General features: G+C 43.0%; 1 protein-coding gene across 6 annotated transcripts in view; it reads right to left on the reverse strand.

Annotated features, from left to right (window-relative positions):
- pard3bb (par-3 family cell polarity regulator beta b) overlaps positions 1 to 19,185 on the reverse strand; it is a 920,021-nt gene that overhangs the window by 609,414 nt on the left and 291,422 nt on the right. For all 6 annotated transcript variants that reach the window (XM_060930186.1, XM_060930187.1, XM_060930184.1 and 3 more), the window contains exon 5: positions 96 to 172. In XM_060930186.1, the coding sequence (XP_060786169.1) occupies positions 96 to 172 (77 nt within the window). The remainder of the gene's footprint in view (positions 1 to 95; positions 173 to 19,185) is intronic.

The following is a 19,185-nucleotide window of genomic DNA, read 5'->3' on the forward strand; positions in this document are numbered from 1 at the left end:
GATCCCGTGGGACGACATTTTTACATATATATATAAAAAACATGATGTGAGTAATGCAAGCGCGTGCGCGTCAGAGTTGGTTTGTCAGCAAGTACCTCGCTGGGTGCAGGTCCGTTCTCTCCCGACGGGCCCAGAGCTGAGTCACTGCTGCTCCTCACCATGAGAGGTGTGCCTGAAACAACACACACGCACAAAGTCAAGGCTGCAATAAGAGTATAATCTCCATGGTTAAACGTGACTCCTAGAATTCTGAATATAATAAAATATTAATGAAGTGACTTGAGGGCAAAATATATTTCATTAAATAATACAAATGGGCGGCACGGTGGTGTAGTGGTTAGCGCTGTCGCCTCACAGCAAGAAGGTCCTGGGTTCGAGCCCCGGGGCCGGCGAGGGCCTTTCTGTGCGGAGTTTGCATGTTCTCCCCGTGTCCGCGTGGGTTTCCTCCGGGTGCTCCGGTTTCCCCCACAGTCCAAAGACATGCAGGTTAGATTAACTGGTGACTCTAAATTGACCGTAGGTGTGAATGTGAGTGTGAATGGTTGTCTGTGTCTATGTGTCAGCCCTGTGATGACCTGGCGACTTGTCCAGGGTGTACCCCGCCTTTCGCCCGTAGTCAGCTGGGATAGGCTCCAGCTCGCCTGCGACCCTGTAGAAGGATAAAGCGGCTAGAGATAATGAATGAGATGAAATAATACAAATGTCAGAAAAAAGAAAAGGGACCGGGGGGGGAAGCCAAATCTCAGCGAAACATCAGGTGTCTGAAAACCTCAGAAACAAGAGCAACATAAAAATACTATTGCACTTCATGACTCCACATTTGTTCTTGTTGTTCATGTCTCTGCATATTATCAGTTTATTTATCACACGCCTTTCGAGATGGAGAGAGAGTGTGCGCGCGAGAGAGGTAAGGAAGAACAGAGCAACAGCCAGAAGGGTTGAAAGGAATATTATGTTTTTTTTTTTAAAGCAGCAAACACAGCAGCAGTGTCGACACAGCAGTCTGGGACGTTGACATTATACTTTGTCAATTCCAAGCCACTGGCTCCCTCAAGCACACCACCGTTTCAGATTTGTTGCCTTTTACAAACCTTTAAAAAACACATGCAACAGCACTCTCAATAAAAGACCTCGGAGGGTACAGCAGCAGCTATACGACTGAAAAACTGAAGGAAAACATGCAAAAATTACTTAATTTTTTTCCCCCTACAAGAGAGCGCGCAAAGACTGCTCAGGGACCTGGGAATGCAACTAGCAGTCATATTTCTCCAAACAACTCTTCACAACTAAATCAATCATTACAAAACACCTGCGCAACTTTTACAGCCTTTAGCAAGTCAGAGCGAGCTGAACAATGGAGGGAGAGAGAGAGTGAGTGTTTGGTTCTCCACACTTTCACCAGGAGGTGAACTGTTCCCAGTCACACTGAACCATGTCATCCTGTCATCCAGCACTACCTCCGTCTCACCGCCCAGTCCCTACATGCTCCAGTGGCCATGTTTCCTCCTGGCCTGCAAGTACAGGCTCCGTTGAGCTTGATCGCCTCCATCATGGCTCCGTCTCTGCATGCTTGCCACCACGGGGGGTTACGGGGAGAATAAAGGGTCTCTGCCTGACAGCAGGCCTCAGCTGCTCAGAGGGACAGCCATCGTGAGGCTCCTCTCCATCACGACAATTATCCCTAACAAACAGGCCCGCAGTGGAGCACGGCCTCGGACAAATCTCACAAACGCCACTTCATCAAAGGCGTAATCGTCGAGACGTAGAGGGACATCCTCTTATGCGGATGATGATAACGAGCTCAGTGGGAAAGAAAACTCCTCCAAACTGTACGTGCCCAGAGCTTCAACAAGAATATATTTACACAGACAGACAGACGAAGGCTTTCGACTGAATGGAACGTTTTGAGTTCAAATCCCAGCACACCCAAGCTGCTGCTGTTGGGCCTTCATCTGCTCAGATATATCATAAGGAACTCTAAATCCATCTGACAGACAAATAGATGGAGAAAGACACAGATCGACATATAAGGAAGAAGAGTTTTCTTCATAGCGCCCAGTCTTGAAAATATAAAAATGGAATATTGTAAAATAAGCCATAGACTACACAAGTGTATATTACAAAAGGTAAGCAAAAAAAAAAAAAAAATGGGGTGGGGACACTTAAGTGTGACAAATTAGATTTGAATTTCTTCTAGAGGAATCCGGACACTCCTTTAGCACTGAAACACAAAATGGAGATTATGGCTACGTTTACATTAGACCGTATCTGTCTCGTTTTCTTCGCGGATGCACTGTCCGTTTACATTAAACCGCCTGGAAACGCCGGGAAACGGGAATCCGCCAGCGTCCACGTATTCAATCCAGATCGTGTCAGCTCCGGTGCTGTGTAAACATTCAGAATACGCGGATACGCTGTGCTGAGCTCTAGCTGGCGTCTCATTGGACAACGTCACTGTGACATCCACCTTCCTGATTCCCTGGCGTTGGTCATGTGACGTGACTGCTGAAAAACGCCGCGGACTTCCGCCTTGCATCACCTTTCATTAAAGAGTATAAAAGTATGAAAATACTGCAAATACTGATGCAAATACTGCCCATTGTGTAGTTATGATTGTCTTTAGGCTTGCCATCCTTCCACTTGCAAGTGGTAAGTGATATGCGCTGGGATCACACACACAGCAGCTCAGTCCCGAATCACAGCTTGTTCACTTCACACGCGCGCTCTGTGAGCTGCGCAAGGCCGGAGTGCGCACCCTCCAGAGGGCACTCGCTGTTCAGGGCGGAGTGATTTGGAGCGCAGGATGCCTGCGGAGCCGAGTGTATCCGTGTATTGGCGTTGCTGTGTGCACGTGAATCGTGTATTGGTGTTGCTGTGTGCACACTAATCGTTTTAAAAACGTTAATCTGATGATCCGCTGATACGGTCTAATGTAAACATGGGCTATGTTGAAAAGTGTTAAATGCTTATGACCACTTTTTGCAATCAATAATACATTTTTTTTTTTACATTAAAGACTTTTCATTTGACCTCTTGGTACAACTGTACACGAAAACAAATGGCTTTTCAGCAGTTTTAATAGTCTATTGGGTAATTAAGGGTTCGTAGCTTTATAGAAGTGCTGTACTTGGATAGTAAAACACTCCAAGTTCTCAAAAAGGGGAACGTGAAGAACCATTAAATTTTGTAGATTGAGATTTTCTATATATTATGTACCAAGACATTTTAATTACTTCAATTGTGACCTTGCATTTTCTCAAAGAACGCTTCAGGTCTTGTTCTGGGGTTCTTATTTATTTATTTAGCAAGCAAGCATGCATGCCTGTCTACCACTTACAAGCCTGAGTCCAAAAAAGTCAGCACTGTATTAAAAACCGACACTGTATGGAGGTCACGTGGCGGAATGCGAGGAACGGCTGCCTAGAATTGTGCTCCGTGAGGCTCTGCTGTAATTATTATTTAAACTTCATTTTAAACCAGAGATCTATCGTTGGTTTGCAAGAATAGTGGTAGAGTATTTAAAAAAAATGGCAAAAAGCTCGAAGACACCGGCTGGTGGGGACATTAAAAAGCATTTACGTTCACAAGAAGTGGGAGATAAAGATGGCGGTGCTAACGCTAGGGCCGAAACATCCAGAAGCCGCTTCTCTCAGGAGAGGAGCCAGGATGTTAGCAATATTAACGCGGCTCTGACAAAGATCTCTAGCGAAATAGAGGGACTGGCGGAAATTCGCCGGACCACCGCATCAACCGAAGCCAAAGTCTCCACTTTAATCTCACGAATCGACGAGATGGAGAGGCGGGTGGAATACCTTGAATCAGTGGATAAAGACTGGCAGGCTACCCCTCCCGCTAGTAAGAAGGATGTAGATTCTATTTGGGAGAAGTTGGAAGATATGGAAAATTGTGCAAGGCGTAATAATGTCCGGTTTATTGGACTTCCTGAAGGGGTGGAAGGGAGAGAAGTGACTAAGTTTGTGGAGGACCTGATCCCGGAGCTGCTTAGCATCGACGGGAAGGTGGAGGTCGAACGAGCACATAGAGTCCCCACTCAACACCCGCTGGCAGGAGACAGGCCCCGTCCAATACTGGCGAAGTTTCTACGATCATCCGACAGGGATTTGGTGCTACGAGCGGCTAGGAACAAGGCCAAGTTGAGCTGGGACAACAACAACATCATGCTCTTCCTGGACTACAATGGTGAAACGTGATAAGTTTAGAGACTGCAAGAAAAAGCTACATGACCGGGGGGTGAGCTTTCGGCTGTTGTATCCCGCCATATTGAAAGTTACGTGCGAGGAGGGTGAGAAGACTTTTATGGCCCTTTTCCACTACCCTTTTTCAGCTCACTTCAGCCCGCTTCAGCTCACTTCAGCCCGACACGGCTCGCGTTTCGACTACCAAAAACCAGCACGACTCAGCTCGCTTCAGCCCTGCTTAGCCCCTAAAACTCGCACCGTTTTGGAGTGGGGCTGAAGCGAGCCAAACCGTGCCGAGTGAGGCTGGGGGCGTGAGCAGACACTCCCCTGTGCACTGATTGGTGAGGAGGAGTGTCCTCACATGTTCACACACGCCCCGCGAGCGCGCTGGGATCTGTAAACACCGCAAACCCGGAAGAAGAAGAATTATGAGAATTTCTGAAGCCTTATGCGCCTCGCCTCATCTATACGCTCTTGCCAGTATCTGTTGGCGTTGTCGGTGACAACAAGCCACAGCACCAAGACCAGCAACACTAACGACTCCATGTCCTCCATGTTTATTGTTTACTATTCGGGTCGTGAGACTACCGCTTAAAAGCTCACTGATGTCACTGTTTGCGCCGCCTAACGACATCACCTGACGTCCACCCACTTTCGCTAACTCCACCCAATGTGTCCACCCACTTCCAGCCAGCACGGTTCAGCGCGGTTGTAGTCGAAATGCAACTCCAACAGCCCCGCTCAGCCCGACTCAGCACGGCACGGCTCAGCCCGACTCAGCTGCGTTGGTAGTGGAAAAGCGGCATTACTTGCCCAAAGAAAGCCATGGCTTTTATTAATACCATGTAATGAGTGTGAGTATTGACTGGGCTGAAGGCGAGAAAAATAGATTCTCCATTTAGACTACCGTTATGCTTGTGTGTTGAGTTTTGACGATTTTCAGTTAATGCTACTTAAAATGATGGGACGTCAGGGTTATGGTTCTGGTTAAGCTAATGTACAGCAGTGGAGCCTGCAGGCACCTGGGAGGGAGACTCGTAGAGGAGTCATGGACCATGTTTTTTTTGTAAACGTCATACTGGGGGGTAACAGAATATGCATAGTTCTGGTTTCAATGCATATTCTTTGTGTGAGGGTTCTTTGGAGTTATTTTGTGTTAAGTCACCAATGCAGTGTTTTGTTTCAGGGATTTGGCTGCAAGTTTTCTGTACTTTTATGCGCTGATGGTTCCTAATATGTCAAAGAAAAGTAATTATATGCGTCTCTCTACATGGAATGTTAAAGGACTAGGGAATCCAGTCAAGAGGAAAAAAGTCATGTCCAGTATTAAAAAAGATAAATATGATGTGGTATTCCTGCAGGAAACACATCTTTCTCCAACAGAGTCCATTAAAGTCTGTAGTGGTTGGGTTGGTCATATTTTTTATAGTAAAGGTGCTAGCAATAGTAAGGGAGTTGCAATACTTATTAATAAAAATGTACAATTTAGATGTATCCAACAAACAAAAGATAATTCAGGAAGAATCATAATTGTATCGGCAGAAATTCAGGGTCAGACAGTTATTCTGGCCAATATATATGCACCTAATGGGGATGATCCTTCATTTTTTGTAGACCTGGAGGGGAGGCTTAATGCTATGGGCAATCATAACATTGTACTGGGTGGGGACTTCAACTTATTGATGGATCCAGTTTTAGACCATAGCGGGGGTACAGTGGGCAGGTTTCCACGTGCACTCCTTATTCTGCAGCGCATGTCTAAAGCCTTGGGGTTGGTGGATATTTGGAGGATTTTAAATCCCAGAGGAAGGGACTACACTTTTTTTTTCCTCCAGTACATAAGATATACTCAAGGATAGATTTATTTTTATTATCCAAGTCTCTTATACCTTCAGTGCTTGGCTGCTCAATAGGAAGTATAATAATTTCTGATCATGCCTGTGTATGTTTAGAACTTCAGCCCCATTGTGAAAGACTGCGTTCTACTAGATGGCGGCTTAACTCTATCTTACGAGAGCCTGACAATATCCTGATAGAGCTAGACTTATATATTGCGACTAATTGGTCCACAGGTACATCTATGGGTGTGGCCTGGGAGGCTCTTAAGGCTGTCATCAGAGGCTGTATTATTTCATTCACTTCATACATCATAAAGACAAAAGCAAAGGAACTTTTGGAATTGGAAACAAAAATTTAAAAAGTTTAGAAGCAGAGCTAAAAAGACACGTCAAACAATATCCTTAAGGAATTAACACAATTAAAATACCAGTACAATGTCATCTTGTCTAAAAAAAATGGAATTTATTTTATTTAAGGCCAGACAAACCTTTTTTGAGTCGGGTGACAAAACAGGGAAGCTACTTGCCAGGTTTATCAAAGAGCGAGAGCAGGTTTCCACTATCCCAGCGATCAGGACGTTAACTGGAGGTACACTAACAGCAACTGGAGATATCAATAAACGTTTTAGAGAATTTTTTTATTGGCCTTTACAGTTCTACATCTACCTCAACAGAGGAGGAAATGCTTGCTTTCCTGGAGCCATTAGAGCTTCCTAAATTGTCTGAGAGACAAAAACAAATTCTAGATGAAGATATTACTGTGGAAGAGCTGATGGAAGTAATAAATGCACTTCCTGCGGGAAAATCGCCAGGCCCCGATGGCTTTACTGCAGAGTTCTTTAAGAGCTTTGCAACAGAGCTAGCGCCACTGTTGCTAGATCTATACGTCGAGTCACTGGATAAGGGGATATTACCTCAAACTCTGAGACAGGCACTGATCACCTTGGTTCCTAAAAAGGGGAGAGACCCCATAGAATGTAAGAATTACCGTCCAATTTCTTTAATTCAATTGGATGTGAAAATTCTCTCAAAGCTTTTAGCAAACCGTTTGAATAAAGTCATAACATCTCTGATTCACCCTGACCAAGTTGGATTTATTAATGGCCGCAGCTCTACAGATAATATAAGGCGCTTTATTAATATAATGTGGTCTGTGGTAGATGTTCAATCCCCAGTGGCAGCCATTGCTTTAGATGCGGAAAAGGCCTTTGATATGGTTGAATGGGGCTATTTGTTAAAAATACTGGATATGTATGGGTTTGGTAGTAAGTTTATTAAATGGATTCAGTTACTTTACAATCAACCAGAAGCTGCAGTACAAACCAATGGACTCATATCAGACTATTTTGCCCTGGGGAGGGGAACCAGACAAGGCTCACCCTTATCACCCTTGGCCTTAGAGCCATTGGCAGCTGCTATAAGAAAGGCTACTGATTTCCCAGGCGTAATAGCAGGGGGTAAAGTACATAAACTTATGCTTTTCGCAGATGAAATATTATTATTTGTCTCTGAACCAGGTTGTTCAGTGCCTTCTCTTTTAAGAATAATTAGCTCATTTTCAAAATTTTCAGGATATAGGGTGAATTGGTCAAAATCAGAGGCGCTCCCTTTAACAGCCTACTGCCCATCTTCAGCCTTCCATCCAGGCGCATTTCAGTGGCCCAGACAGGATATAAGATACTTGGGTATACTCTTCCCACCACAGTTGAAAGATTTGGTTAAGGTCAATTTTGATCCATTATTACGCAAGATTGCTTGTGATGCCAATAGATGGGCAACACTAAATTTATCATTGGTTGGAAAGGTTAATGTGGTGAAAATGAACTGCGTCCCCAAACTTAACTACTTAATTCATTCTATTCCTCTGGAGATCCCCATGACTTATTTTAAATGGTTTGATAGGATAGTAAAAGCGTTTATTTGGAATGGTAAGAAGCCCTGCTTACATATTAAAAAACTTCAAAGACCAGTTGATAGAGGTGGTTTAGGATTACCTAATATGTTATTTTATTACTATGCTTTTAATTTGAGACATCTAGCCCACTGGTCGCTCCCTCCAGAGAGGGCACCACCCTGGTTCTGTATTGAACAGTCTATTGCCCCTGTGCCGCTACTCCAGTGTCTCTCAGTTAATCTCTCAAGAAAAGTCAAAACTCATCCAATATTCTCCAACATGAAAGGGATGTGGATTAAAGTTACCAGATTATTTAAACTGGATCCTTTTCTAAATGTGTCCTCCAGTATCTGGTTAAATCCCAAATTATGTATTAACAAATCCCCTATATGGTGGAAGGATTGGATGGAGAAGGGTGTTGTCACTCTGGGTGATCTGTATTTCAATAATACTTTGAAATCATTTGATGAGTTAGGTCATCAATACGGAATCCCCAAGTCACATTTCTATAGATACTTACAGCTATGTCACATGTTAATGAGGGCTTTTGGACAGGATACCTCAGCTCCAAAGGCAGCTGAACTTCTTGAGGACATACTGAGGTACTATAGTCAAGGATTTAAGGCCGATAATATGTATTATTCTATGTTGATTCAGACAACTGGAGATGGGGCCCTGCTAGCGCTTAAAAATATATGGGAGAAGGACCTTAGTTTGACACTAGAGGAAGAGGAGTGGTTAAAGATCTGTAAAAACATAAAAACCATGTCAAGGGATGCAAGAGTGCGTCTAATGCAGTTCAAAATCCTGCACCGCTTTTACTGGACACCCTCTAGGCTGTTCAGACTAGGTCTGATTGAGAACCCAAATTGCTGGCGGTGCAAATCTACAGAGGATTATCTGTTATATACATTATGGTCCTGTGACAAAGTACAAGAATTCTGGTCATGGATTCACAGTTTTATTAGTGAGATTGCAGAAAGCCCAATAGAGTTCTGCCCCAGACTCTTTGTTTTAGGGGACGATTCCATTTTAACTGGGGAGAGTAAACACATTAAAAGTTGGATCCAAACTAGCATCATGATAGGAAGGCAGATACTTCTCAGGGAATGGAAGACTGAGGGGGTGCCCTCAACGCAGGAGTGGACTGCAGAACTGGCTAGAGTGGCAGCTTTGGAAAGGATGTCATGGAAGTCATTTGGTAGACTAGAGGTCTATTATAAAAAATGGGGAAAATACCTATTGTTTTTGGAGGAAGACAAAACGTCAGATCAATAAGTAGAGAGATGCAGTCTTTATTCTTTACTTGCTCTAGTTCGCTCTGTTTTTTTTTTAATATTACTGTGATGTGTATTTGGTACATTCTTTTTTTCTTTTATTTTATCTATAGATAATACACATTCATGGACAATAATTCTGTCTTATTGTTTATATATTTACTGCTCATATCTTGTAAGCACAAGACATGCACTTATATATTTGATATGAGGACTACATCTATGTACAGCCAAGGCTAACTTGTTTGAGGTGGTGACTTTTTTTTTTTTTTTTTTTTTTTGGGGGGGGGGGGGGGGGGGGGGGGCATTACACTTTACTTTGCTGTCTTAATGTACATGGTTTGATGTGTGCCATTTTTGCAATAAAACTATTAATCACAAAAAAAAAAAAAACGACACTGTCGATACCCATCAGCTGCCTCAGGAGTCCCGGAGGTCAACATGGCCCGATAGGACTCCTTCTTCAGCTTGACGGCATCCCTTACTTCTGGTGTCCACCACCGAGTTCAGGGATTGCCGCCACGACAGGCACCGGAGACCTTGCGGCCACAGCTCTGAACATCTGCGTCCACAATGGAGGTAGAGAACATGGTCCACTCAGACTCAATGTCCCCCGCCTCCCTCGGAATCTGAGAAAAGCTCTCCCGGAGGTGGGAGTTAAAGACCTCCCCAACAGAGTGCTCGGCCAGACGTTCCCAGCAGACCCTCACCATACGTTTGGGCCTGCCAGGTCTGTCCAGCTTCCTCCTCCACCAGTGGATCCAACTCACCACCAGGTGGTGATCAGTTGACAGCTCAGCCCCTCTCTTCACCCGAGTGTCCAAGACATAGGGCCGGAGATCAAATGAAACGACAACAAAGTCTATCATCAACCTCCGACCTAAGGTGTCCTGGTGCCACGTGCACTTATGGACACCCCTATGCTCGAACATGGTGTTTGTTATGGACAAACCGTGACTAGCATAGAAGTCCAATAACAAAACACCACTCGGGTTCAGATCGGGGAGGCCGTTCCTCCCAACCACGCCCCTCCAGGTGTCACTGTCGTCGCCCACGTGAGCATTGAAGTCCCCCAGTAGCACAATGGAGTCCCCAGTCTGAGCACCCCTCAGTACCTCTCCCAGGGACTCCAAGAAGGCCGGATACTCTACACTGCTATTCAGCCCATAGGCACAAACAACAGCAAGAGCCCTCTCCCCAATCCGAAGGCGCAGAGAGGCGACCCTCTCGTTCACTGGGGTAAACTCCAACACATGGCGGCTGAGCTGGGGAGCTATAAGCAAGCCCACACCAGCCCGCCGCCGCTCACCATGGGCAACTCCAGAGAAGTGGAGAGTCCAGCCCCTCTCGAGGAGCTGGGTTCCAGAGCCCAAGCTGTGCGTGGAGGTGAGCCTGACTATCTCTAGCCGGTACCTCTCAACCTCCCGCACAAGCTCAGGCTCTTTCCCCCCCAGCAAAGTGACATTCCATGTCCCAACAGCTAGCCGCTGTGTCCAGGGATCAGGTTGTCGAGGCCCCTGCCTTCGACTGCCACCCAGTCCACACTGCACCAGTCCCCTACTGCTACCTCTGTGGGTGGTGAACCCACAGGAGGTCGGGCCCACGTCACCTCTTCGGGCTAAGCCCGGCCGGGCCCCATGGACAAAGGCCCGGCCACCAAGCGCTCGCATACGAGCCCCAACCCCAGGCCTGGCTCCAGGGTGGGGCCCCGGCTGCGCCATACTGGGCGACATCACGGTCCTCGATGGTTTCTCCATAAGGGTTTTGGTGAACTGCTCTTGGTCTGGCCTGTCACCTAGGACCTGTCTGCCTTGGAAAACCCTGACGGGGCATAATGCCCCCGACAACATAGCTCCTAGGATCATTCAAGCACACAAACCCCTCCACCACAATAAGGTGGCAGTACTAGGAGGGGTCTGACAAGTCTACATTTCAAATTGTTTTTGGAACTCATTGATGCTGTGTCCTCCAAGCTGAAGAGGAAAAGGACCATCCAGATTGTTCCCAGCACCAAGTTCAAAAACCAGTATCTGTGATGGTATGAAGGTGTGGTAATGATCCATGGCACAGGTAACTTGCACATCTGTGAAGGCTCCATTTGTGCTGAACGGTACATACAGCAACATTTTGGAGCAACACATGCTGCCATCCAGACGATGCCTTTTTCAGTGACGTCCCTGCTTATTTCAGCAAGACAACGCCAAGCCACATTCTGCATGTTACAACTTTGTGGCATTGTAGTAAAAGAGCACAGGTGCTAAACTGGCCTGCCTGCCTCCCATTGAAAACGTGTGGTGCGTTAAGAAGTACAAAATGTGATAAATGGAGACCCTGGACAGCTGAACAACTGAAGTCATACATCAAACAAGAATGGGAAAGAATTTCTTGTTCAAAATTACAGCAATAAGTGTCCTCAGTTCCCTTACTGAGTGTTGTCAAAAGATAATGTGATGGATCATGGTGGTAAACATGTCCCTGTCCCAATTTTTTTTGGAACGTGCTACAAGCATCAAATTCACAATAAGTGTGTATTTACAAAAAAAAGAAAAAAGTTTCAGTTTGAACAAGAAACATCTTGTTTTTGTATTGTATTCTACTGGTATAGGATGAAAAGGATTCGTCAATCACTGCATTCTGTTTTTATTTGTTTTACACAGCCTCCCAACTTTTTATAATCAGGGTTGTATGTATATACACTATCTTGCTAAAAACATTGTACCTATGCTCAAAATCGTGAGGTGTCAACCGATTATCAGCTCACCCAAAATCAATCGACATTCAGCATTTTTCTGAGTGGAATCAGCAACTTAAACTTGTTTACTTGCCGATAAAAGCTTTTTTTTCGTTACGTATGCGTATTTTTGATGCAAGCATTTTAAAACACCCCTCACTTCTGTACTTTGGCCCATTGTTCCACCTACAGTGTTCTTGGATTGCTTCAATTCTACACAATGCTTTGAGTTCAACCAACCAAAACTTCTGTAGCCCATCTCTATGTCCCACCCACAGCGCTACTGAATTGGTGGAAATGTGGACGATGTGTCAAGTAAATGCAATAAAAACTTGCTTCTGGGTGTTTGTGAGAAACGCAAGAATGAAGAAGTACAGTAAATCCTCTAATACTGGCCTGTATTCCATTACTGGCCGGGACTCTAATATTGGCCGGTCTCGCTGTCGGAGGAGGTAAATAATGGCCGGACTCTAATACAGGCCGGGGCTATAACCAACGATGTTTCTGAGATCATAGTGGCCTTACACAATCGTTCTGATCTGAAAGACAATTGTGATCAGTGGCGCCGCCAGGCGTATGGCCGTACGCACTAGGCATACCTTGGGGAGAGAGATATTTTTTTTAATTATAATTGTTACCTGAATGCTTTGGCAATGCAACATAATTTGAGAGAGAGAGAGAGAGAGAGAGAGAGAGAGAGAGACGTGTGTGTGCCGCCGCATTTGTGTGCTTCAGGAGTGGGCGGGGTGTGCGTGACCAAGAAAGCTCATTGGTCAATGCAGATATACTTTTCTTGCACCACTGAGATTCTCTCCAGTTTTGAGAAACGGAGACAGACAATTGTCAGTAGTCAGAGCTTGTGCGAGAATTTATTGAGAAGCGAGTCAAAAATGAGTAAACGAACCCTGAAACAAACGAGCTTGTTTCAGACTTTTACGAAAAAGTCCAAAAGCAGTGATCCAGGGGTGTCATCTGCTTGCCAGTCCTCTCCAGTATCAGCTAGTAACACGGCACCGGCAGCTTCCACTCCTCCGCAACCTAGCAGCAGTACGCTGCAGCTGGATGCTAGCTCAGTTCCTTTGAGGGAATTGCCTTCATCTACCTCTGAGTTTGAAACTAGCCATACATCCAGTGAATTTCATACAAGAACACCTACATCTCCCCATGTCCCTTACGATCAGGAGTAGATGGTTGCTCCACCTTGCTGACAAATGAGCCATCAGATAGCTTTACTAATGAGCCACGAGTCAGCCCGCTATCACTGACATCAGATTTATCAGACATAGGTAAACTTCAACCAGATGCCTTAAAATGTGCACCGGACTCTGTAAAGCTCAATGTCCTACAGAACCGCTTCAAACCAGACAGAGGGTGGGTGGCTCCTTCTACTCTGATTTTCGGTAAACTCAGAAAAATACCCGAGGAGTTTTTCAGCGAGTCTCTGTACCCCACGTTGCGCTACAGTGTGTGTCAGAGTCGTGCGTGCGGTAGTGCTGAGCAAGTTCACTAGATTCTAATCGAGGCTATAAAGAGTTTATTGTTTATTGTCGTGTGTAGTTCACATATGTTGTTCAAATATCAGCCTGTGTTCATGGAAGGCTATTGTTCAATTTCAAGTTAAAGTTCTATCGTTGTTTTGTGTATAAGCCTATAGATCGACTCTTCATAGAAACTGCAGCACGCAAGCGGTTTTTTTTTTGGGGGGGGGGGGGGATTACACCGCTAGTGCGTACCTTACAGTTCAACCCTGCAGGCGCCCCTGATTGTGATTACCGGTAGGTCTGGTGGTAACCAGGCAACCAAGCATCAACTTGACAAATAGACACAAAATCTCGTTTTTATTCATTCCACTGGTAGTCTGTTTTGCTCAAATAGAAATAGAGGCCTGCCTCTAATTCTGGCCTCCTTCCAATAATGGCCTGGACCAAGATGCACTTGAGTGAAATAAAGGCCCCGGCCTATATTAGAGGATTTACGGTACCTGCATTTGCTTCCACAGTGAGAGTTAAAGTGCGTATAATTATGGGTAAATTCAGGAGCAAGATCAATGTAATTCTCCTACTTTATATTAAACTTTGGTCAAATATCTGTCACAATTTGCATTTGTGCAATTTTTTTTTTTTTTTTACCTTGTGCAATACCAGAAAAATTCAGTTGAAATCAAGCCATTTGAGGCGAATTGGTCCGCCTCTGAAAAAACTTGGCATTTGGATTTCCTGGCAAACACTGATTTTCATGACGTCGCGTGCGGGACGCCTCCTTCTGAATCACTGCAAAAAACGATTTCTTGAGAGAAAATATCTTTAACATGGGTGAATTTATCTATTATTTCTTATTAGAAGTTTACTAGAACTCAAATATAAGATTATTTAGCTTACTTTGAGACGCTTTTACTAATTTCAAGCCTTAAATTTTCTTATTCTATTGGCAGATAATTTTGCTCATTTTAAGCATTCAATTCTAGAAAGAAGCAAAATTATCTGCCAATAGAATAAGAAAATTTAAGGCTTGAAATTAGTAAAAGCGTCTCAAAGTAAGCTAAATAATCTTACATTTGAGTTCTAGTAAACTTCTAATAAGAAATAATAGATAAATTCACCCATATTAAAGATATTTTCTCTCAACAAGAGATCATTTTTTGCAGTGTACGTCAGCGCTGGTTTGTTTACAAGAAAACGACCTGGTGGTTTTCTGCAAATTTCTTCAACATTATCAAGTAATTATTAAAATGGTTAACAGATGTATCGTAGGAGGGTGTAGCAACATTGTGCTCAGGTGACAATTCCATATTTCAGTGCAAAATCGTTCGTTGCTAAACTTGGTCTACACAGGCTGTGCACTGAAACCGTGCAAAGCTCTCGCAGCCTGCTGGCGCTTCCGCAGGTGACGTCACGAATCTGGCTCCAGACTCCCTTGGGATTTTTCCAGACGCGTTTTGTTATTTTATTTTTTTCTGCTGTAGACAGATGGCCTTGTGCAAAATTACCCTTCTGGATGAGTGTGTAAAGGGACATACTTTCATATTAAAAAAAAAAAGTTTGGTCCAGGATATGCACTTTAAGGTAAGAACATGTCAAGGTTGAACAATGCAGTTGGCAACAAGCACAATGTTCTCTGTGATAACTTCACTTACTCTTGCGCACACACTTAGAGATGACGACTGTCGTCAGTATACTTTTCGCAGATTTTGTTCAATGTAGTTTAATGAACGTTCTAATGTGTGTTTTTATAAATGTTCAAATTACATTATGTTTATTGAAAGTAATTTGTGAATAAGAATTTAATTATTTTATGGTTTCCAAACTACAAACATCAAATTTAAGGTAAATGAATAATGGCACCAAATATTGGTTATCGGTGGCCTTGATTATTCGTAACTGATATCGGCCCAGGGGAAAGAGAAAAAAGAAAAGAAAAAAAAAAACTCACTATAGAGCATGGTTTTATAAGTATCTGGCAGTATTTACACATACACAACCTATATACACATATTCTGACATACAAGGCTTGAGTACACATACTGCTCTATTTGTGGCATAAAAAGGGTTTGAATTAGTAATGAGCCTTCTGCCTTATTTTAATATTCAAATATCCATAAGATTTAATGAACGGATTTTCATTTTAAACACTCAGAGATTTGGCGGAGAAACCATATTTAATATGGTGTAATGAAGTGTAATTTTTCCGCTGCCATAGTGACAGTGTTCATGTTTACGTGCTTGACAGATGAAATATACAGAAACAATGAACAGATATACACACAGCACAAATCTTTACGGAATATCAGGTCAATATTTTAGCCTGTAGCCATATACAAGTCTTCATGGACCTTCTCACCGCGCCAGTTTACAGTACTATGATATTTGTGGGCACAGTGTTGACTGGATGATGCTGATGGGATTAAGGAGCTGATCACTGTGGTGAGTCAGTGCAGATATTGTGATGCCGTATTTACTAAACTAGTGAATGAACACAGGAACGTTGCAGAGTGCGACATGAACAGGACACTACTCATGTACAATTGACTACACTGCGGATTTTCAGTAGAGTTATACTGAGCATTACTGGAAATGATTACGCTTTGCTGTTATTTGCCCTTTATATGTGACCGGCCGGTCCCACTCACAAGAGATTTAAAAAATTAATTTAAAAAAAAAACACACAGATACCATGATTTTTTTTTTTGCACACCTCTAATGCAGCAGTGCTGCTTTCTGCACCCGTGAGGGATGGGATATGAAAATATAACGCAATTTTCAAAGACATCTCTGTGATGTGCAATATGCATCATGATATATAGAGGTTTACTCACAAACTGCCAGCAATACAGCGGTGCTGCAATAAAGAAGCCGTTACAAAAATAATACATTTGTTTATTACGAATAAACAAATGTGTAACAGTATTTTTTTTAATTTTTATATTTTAAAAATTCATTGAAAAAAAAAGGTAACACTGAAAATAAGAAAAATTGGAAGCTTGGGGACAGCAGGAAGACTTGGGACAGTTTGTATTCCTATAAATTAATTTCAGTCAATCAGGTTTCAGATTACATCAGAAGTTAGATGTTGCCTCTTAGAGTAACCGACTTCCTTTGGAGCCAGGAAGCTGGACACTGCAGTAAGATCTGTACAGTTAAATATTTTATTCAACCAAAACTTGCATTTTCTACTTCGCCTCCACTCTGTAGTACAATGCATGGTGGTGAATTCGGGATTTATTAAGAATTAAAGTATGTACTTATATATATATATATGTATATATGTGTGTGTGTGTGTGTGTGTGTGTGTTATTTACCAGCTTACGGTCGGTCCGTATGGTGAAATACCGTGACCGAGGTCTTGAAAGTACTGAGCGAGGCCCTCTGGGTCGAGGTCAGTATTCAAGGCCGAGGTCACGGTATTTCACCATATGGACCGACCTTAAGCTGGTAAATAATATATTTATTTTTTTCTTTACCAAATTCTAACAGAAAACGAGAGCGCCCGAAAGGGAAAACCAAGCTGAGCTGCCATTTTGAATCCTCATTCACGACTGTAATGCAAATGGCTTCCTCCTCGGTATACAAGTGCACTTCCATGGCAGGAAAAAAACTACATTTTGCCACCTATGTAGTCCCCTATTTATACTAGAGATGAAAGTGGAGCAAAGAAACCCCCCCTGAATTTTTGAAAGTCAAACTAAGATATTGGGGGGGGTGGGGGGGCAACCTCCCCCGAAAATATTTAAACATAACATGCAAAACCCTGCATTCTAGTGCATTTTAGTACTTATTTCCACGAAAACAAGTTATAACTTTTAAGCCTTTTTCTTTCATGTACATTAATGATTAACATGTCAAAAATATCAAATTTAATTCCCCTAGTTAATGAGTAATTTTCAGGAGTGCATTTAGAAAACGCGGTGATTTTCCTGCCTACACAGTTCATTACTTTGAAAAAAAAAAAAATCAGACAGTTGAAGGTAAACTCAGCAAAATCCCAAAACAGCACTGTTAAAAAGTAAAGGTCTGTTAGAGTTTCTAAAGCTTTCAGGTTTCAATGTTGGGGACATTGAGCCTCGTTTATCAATCTTTTAGTAGAGCTGTGCGTTTGCAGAAGCTAAAGTGAACTAAACATTTCCAATTCATATTAATGCGAGTTGAAACCAATTGTTTGTTTACATTAGTTCGTATTGTCTGTAAATTTAAACACACCAATGAATACCAAATTTCTCATGTAAATCAGGGGCGTAGCTAGGATTTTTCAGGGTGTGTGTGTGTGTGTCACACACTGACTGGCAGCCTGAGTGCATGTATGTAACAAAAAATAATGACCATTGCTAGTTTTAGGCAGCTTAGAAACTGGCTCTTCCATTATTGCTGCTTCTTCCACGTTTTCTCGATGATGTGTTCTAGAAACGGCAGTAAAACTTAGCATCGAAGCCACAAAATGCAACTTTGATGGAAAAAAAATATATAATAAATTGCTTACCTCTTTTCATGTCGAAAGAAGGAGGAAAATTTTACTTGTTTTGACACGGCGAATTATTAACAAGAGAAAATACTCGTAATTCGCAACTAAAAAGACTGCAGCTACACTGGCAGCTTGAACATGCTTTCTAGTGTGATTGTGTTGCGCAGAACGGTGTCAGTCCTGCGCACCTTGGCACGTGCACCTGAAGGCGCGCCTAACGAGCTCCGGCACACGCGCCGTTAACAAAGAACACCTGTCTTTAATCAATGAACTGTGTTTGGGCTATTAAAGGACTGCGCCCATGCAAGGACGATGCCAAGTATTACGGCGCGTCTAGGAACGCGAAAAATCAGAAAAATAAATTTCTCCATTCGGAAAACCGGAGATTTTCAAGAGTTTTGTCAAATATCCGGATTTCCGGAAGACTTTCATCCCTGTTATACAAAACTGAGTCATTCAGGATTCAGCCATGTTTTTGCTCGGTGTTAGCAACAGTTTTTATCTTTCTCCTGAAATGTTTTCTTTTATTTCTTCTTCCTCAGGGTAGTAAAACTCGCTTTCGCTGTGAACACTGTCGTTATCGCTATCCATGCTGTAAAATTAATGCTATTCTCCTGAGAAATGCTGGCAAAAATTTATAAGATTTTTGATAATCGTTGACAAAAATTGCTATTATGTTTGTTGTTATTGTGAAGAAGCGAGTCGCCAGAGGTCCATAACCGGGGTCCGTATCGTAGGATACGGACCCGCTCGCCAGCCAATCAGAGCGCAGGATTTGATGGAAACCGGACCACAAAAAAAAAAAAAAAAAATAGTATTATTTCTTAAACTTAAATTCTGGGGGGGGGGGGGGGGGGGGGGGGGGGGGGGGGGGACATTATAGGATTTTTTTTTTAATGGCCAGATTGGGAGAGTTGGGACAGTTCATGTTACAGGTTCTCTTTTTCTTGTGGTTTATAAATATAAAACTGCGTAAAATTTTATGAAAAAATGCAGGCGTGTCCCCGCATGAGGATCAAGTTTATTTCATTCCTTCTTGAGAACGGAGCTGGTTTGTCTCATCAGGTGCACTCTTGCTCACTTCTCTTCCGCATTCGCCATTACATGGTTTATTTTCATAACCACAATGAAAATAAAATGTAAAAAAAAAAAAAAAGCATACTGTGATATAATTTATCACAAGATCAGTATCATATACCGCTCAACACCTTTTTAAAAATGTGTGTCTTGCTTAATTAGACAGGAGGAAGCTATGGCCTGGCCTAATGGTTAGAAAAGCAGCTTTTGGAACCAA

The sequence above is a fragment of the Neoarius graeffei genome, chromosome 9 (assembly GCF_027579695.1).
Source record: "Neoarius graeffei isolate fNeoGra1 chromosome 9, fNeoGra1.pri, whole genome shotgun sequence".
Taxonomy (NCBI): domain Eukaryota; kingdom Metazoa; phylum Chordata; class Actinopteri; order Siluriformes; family Ariidae; genus Neoarius; species Neoarius graeffei.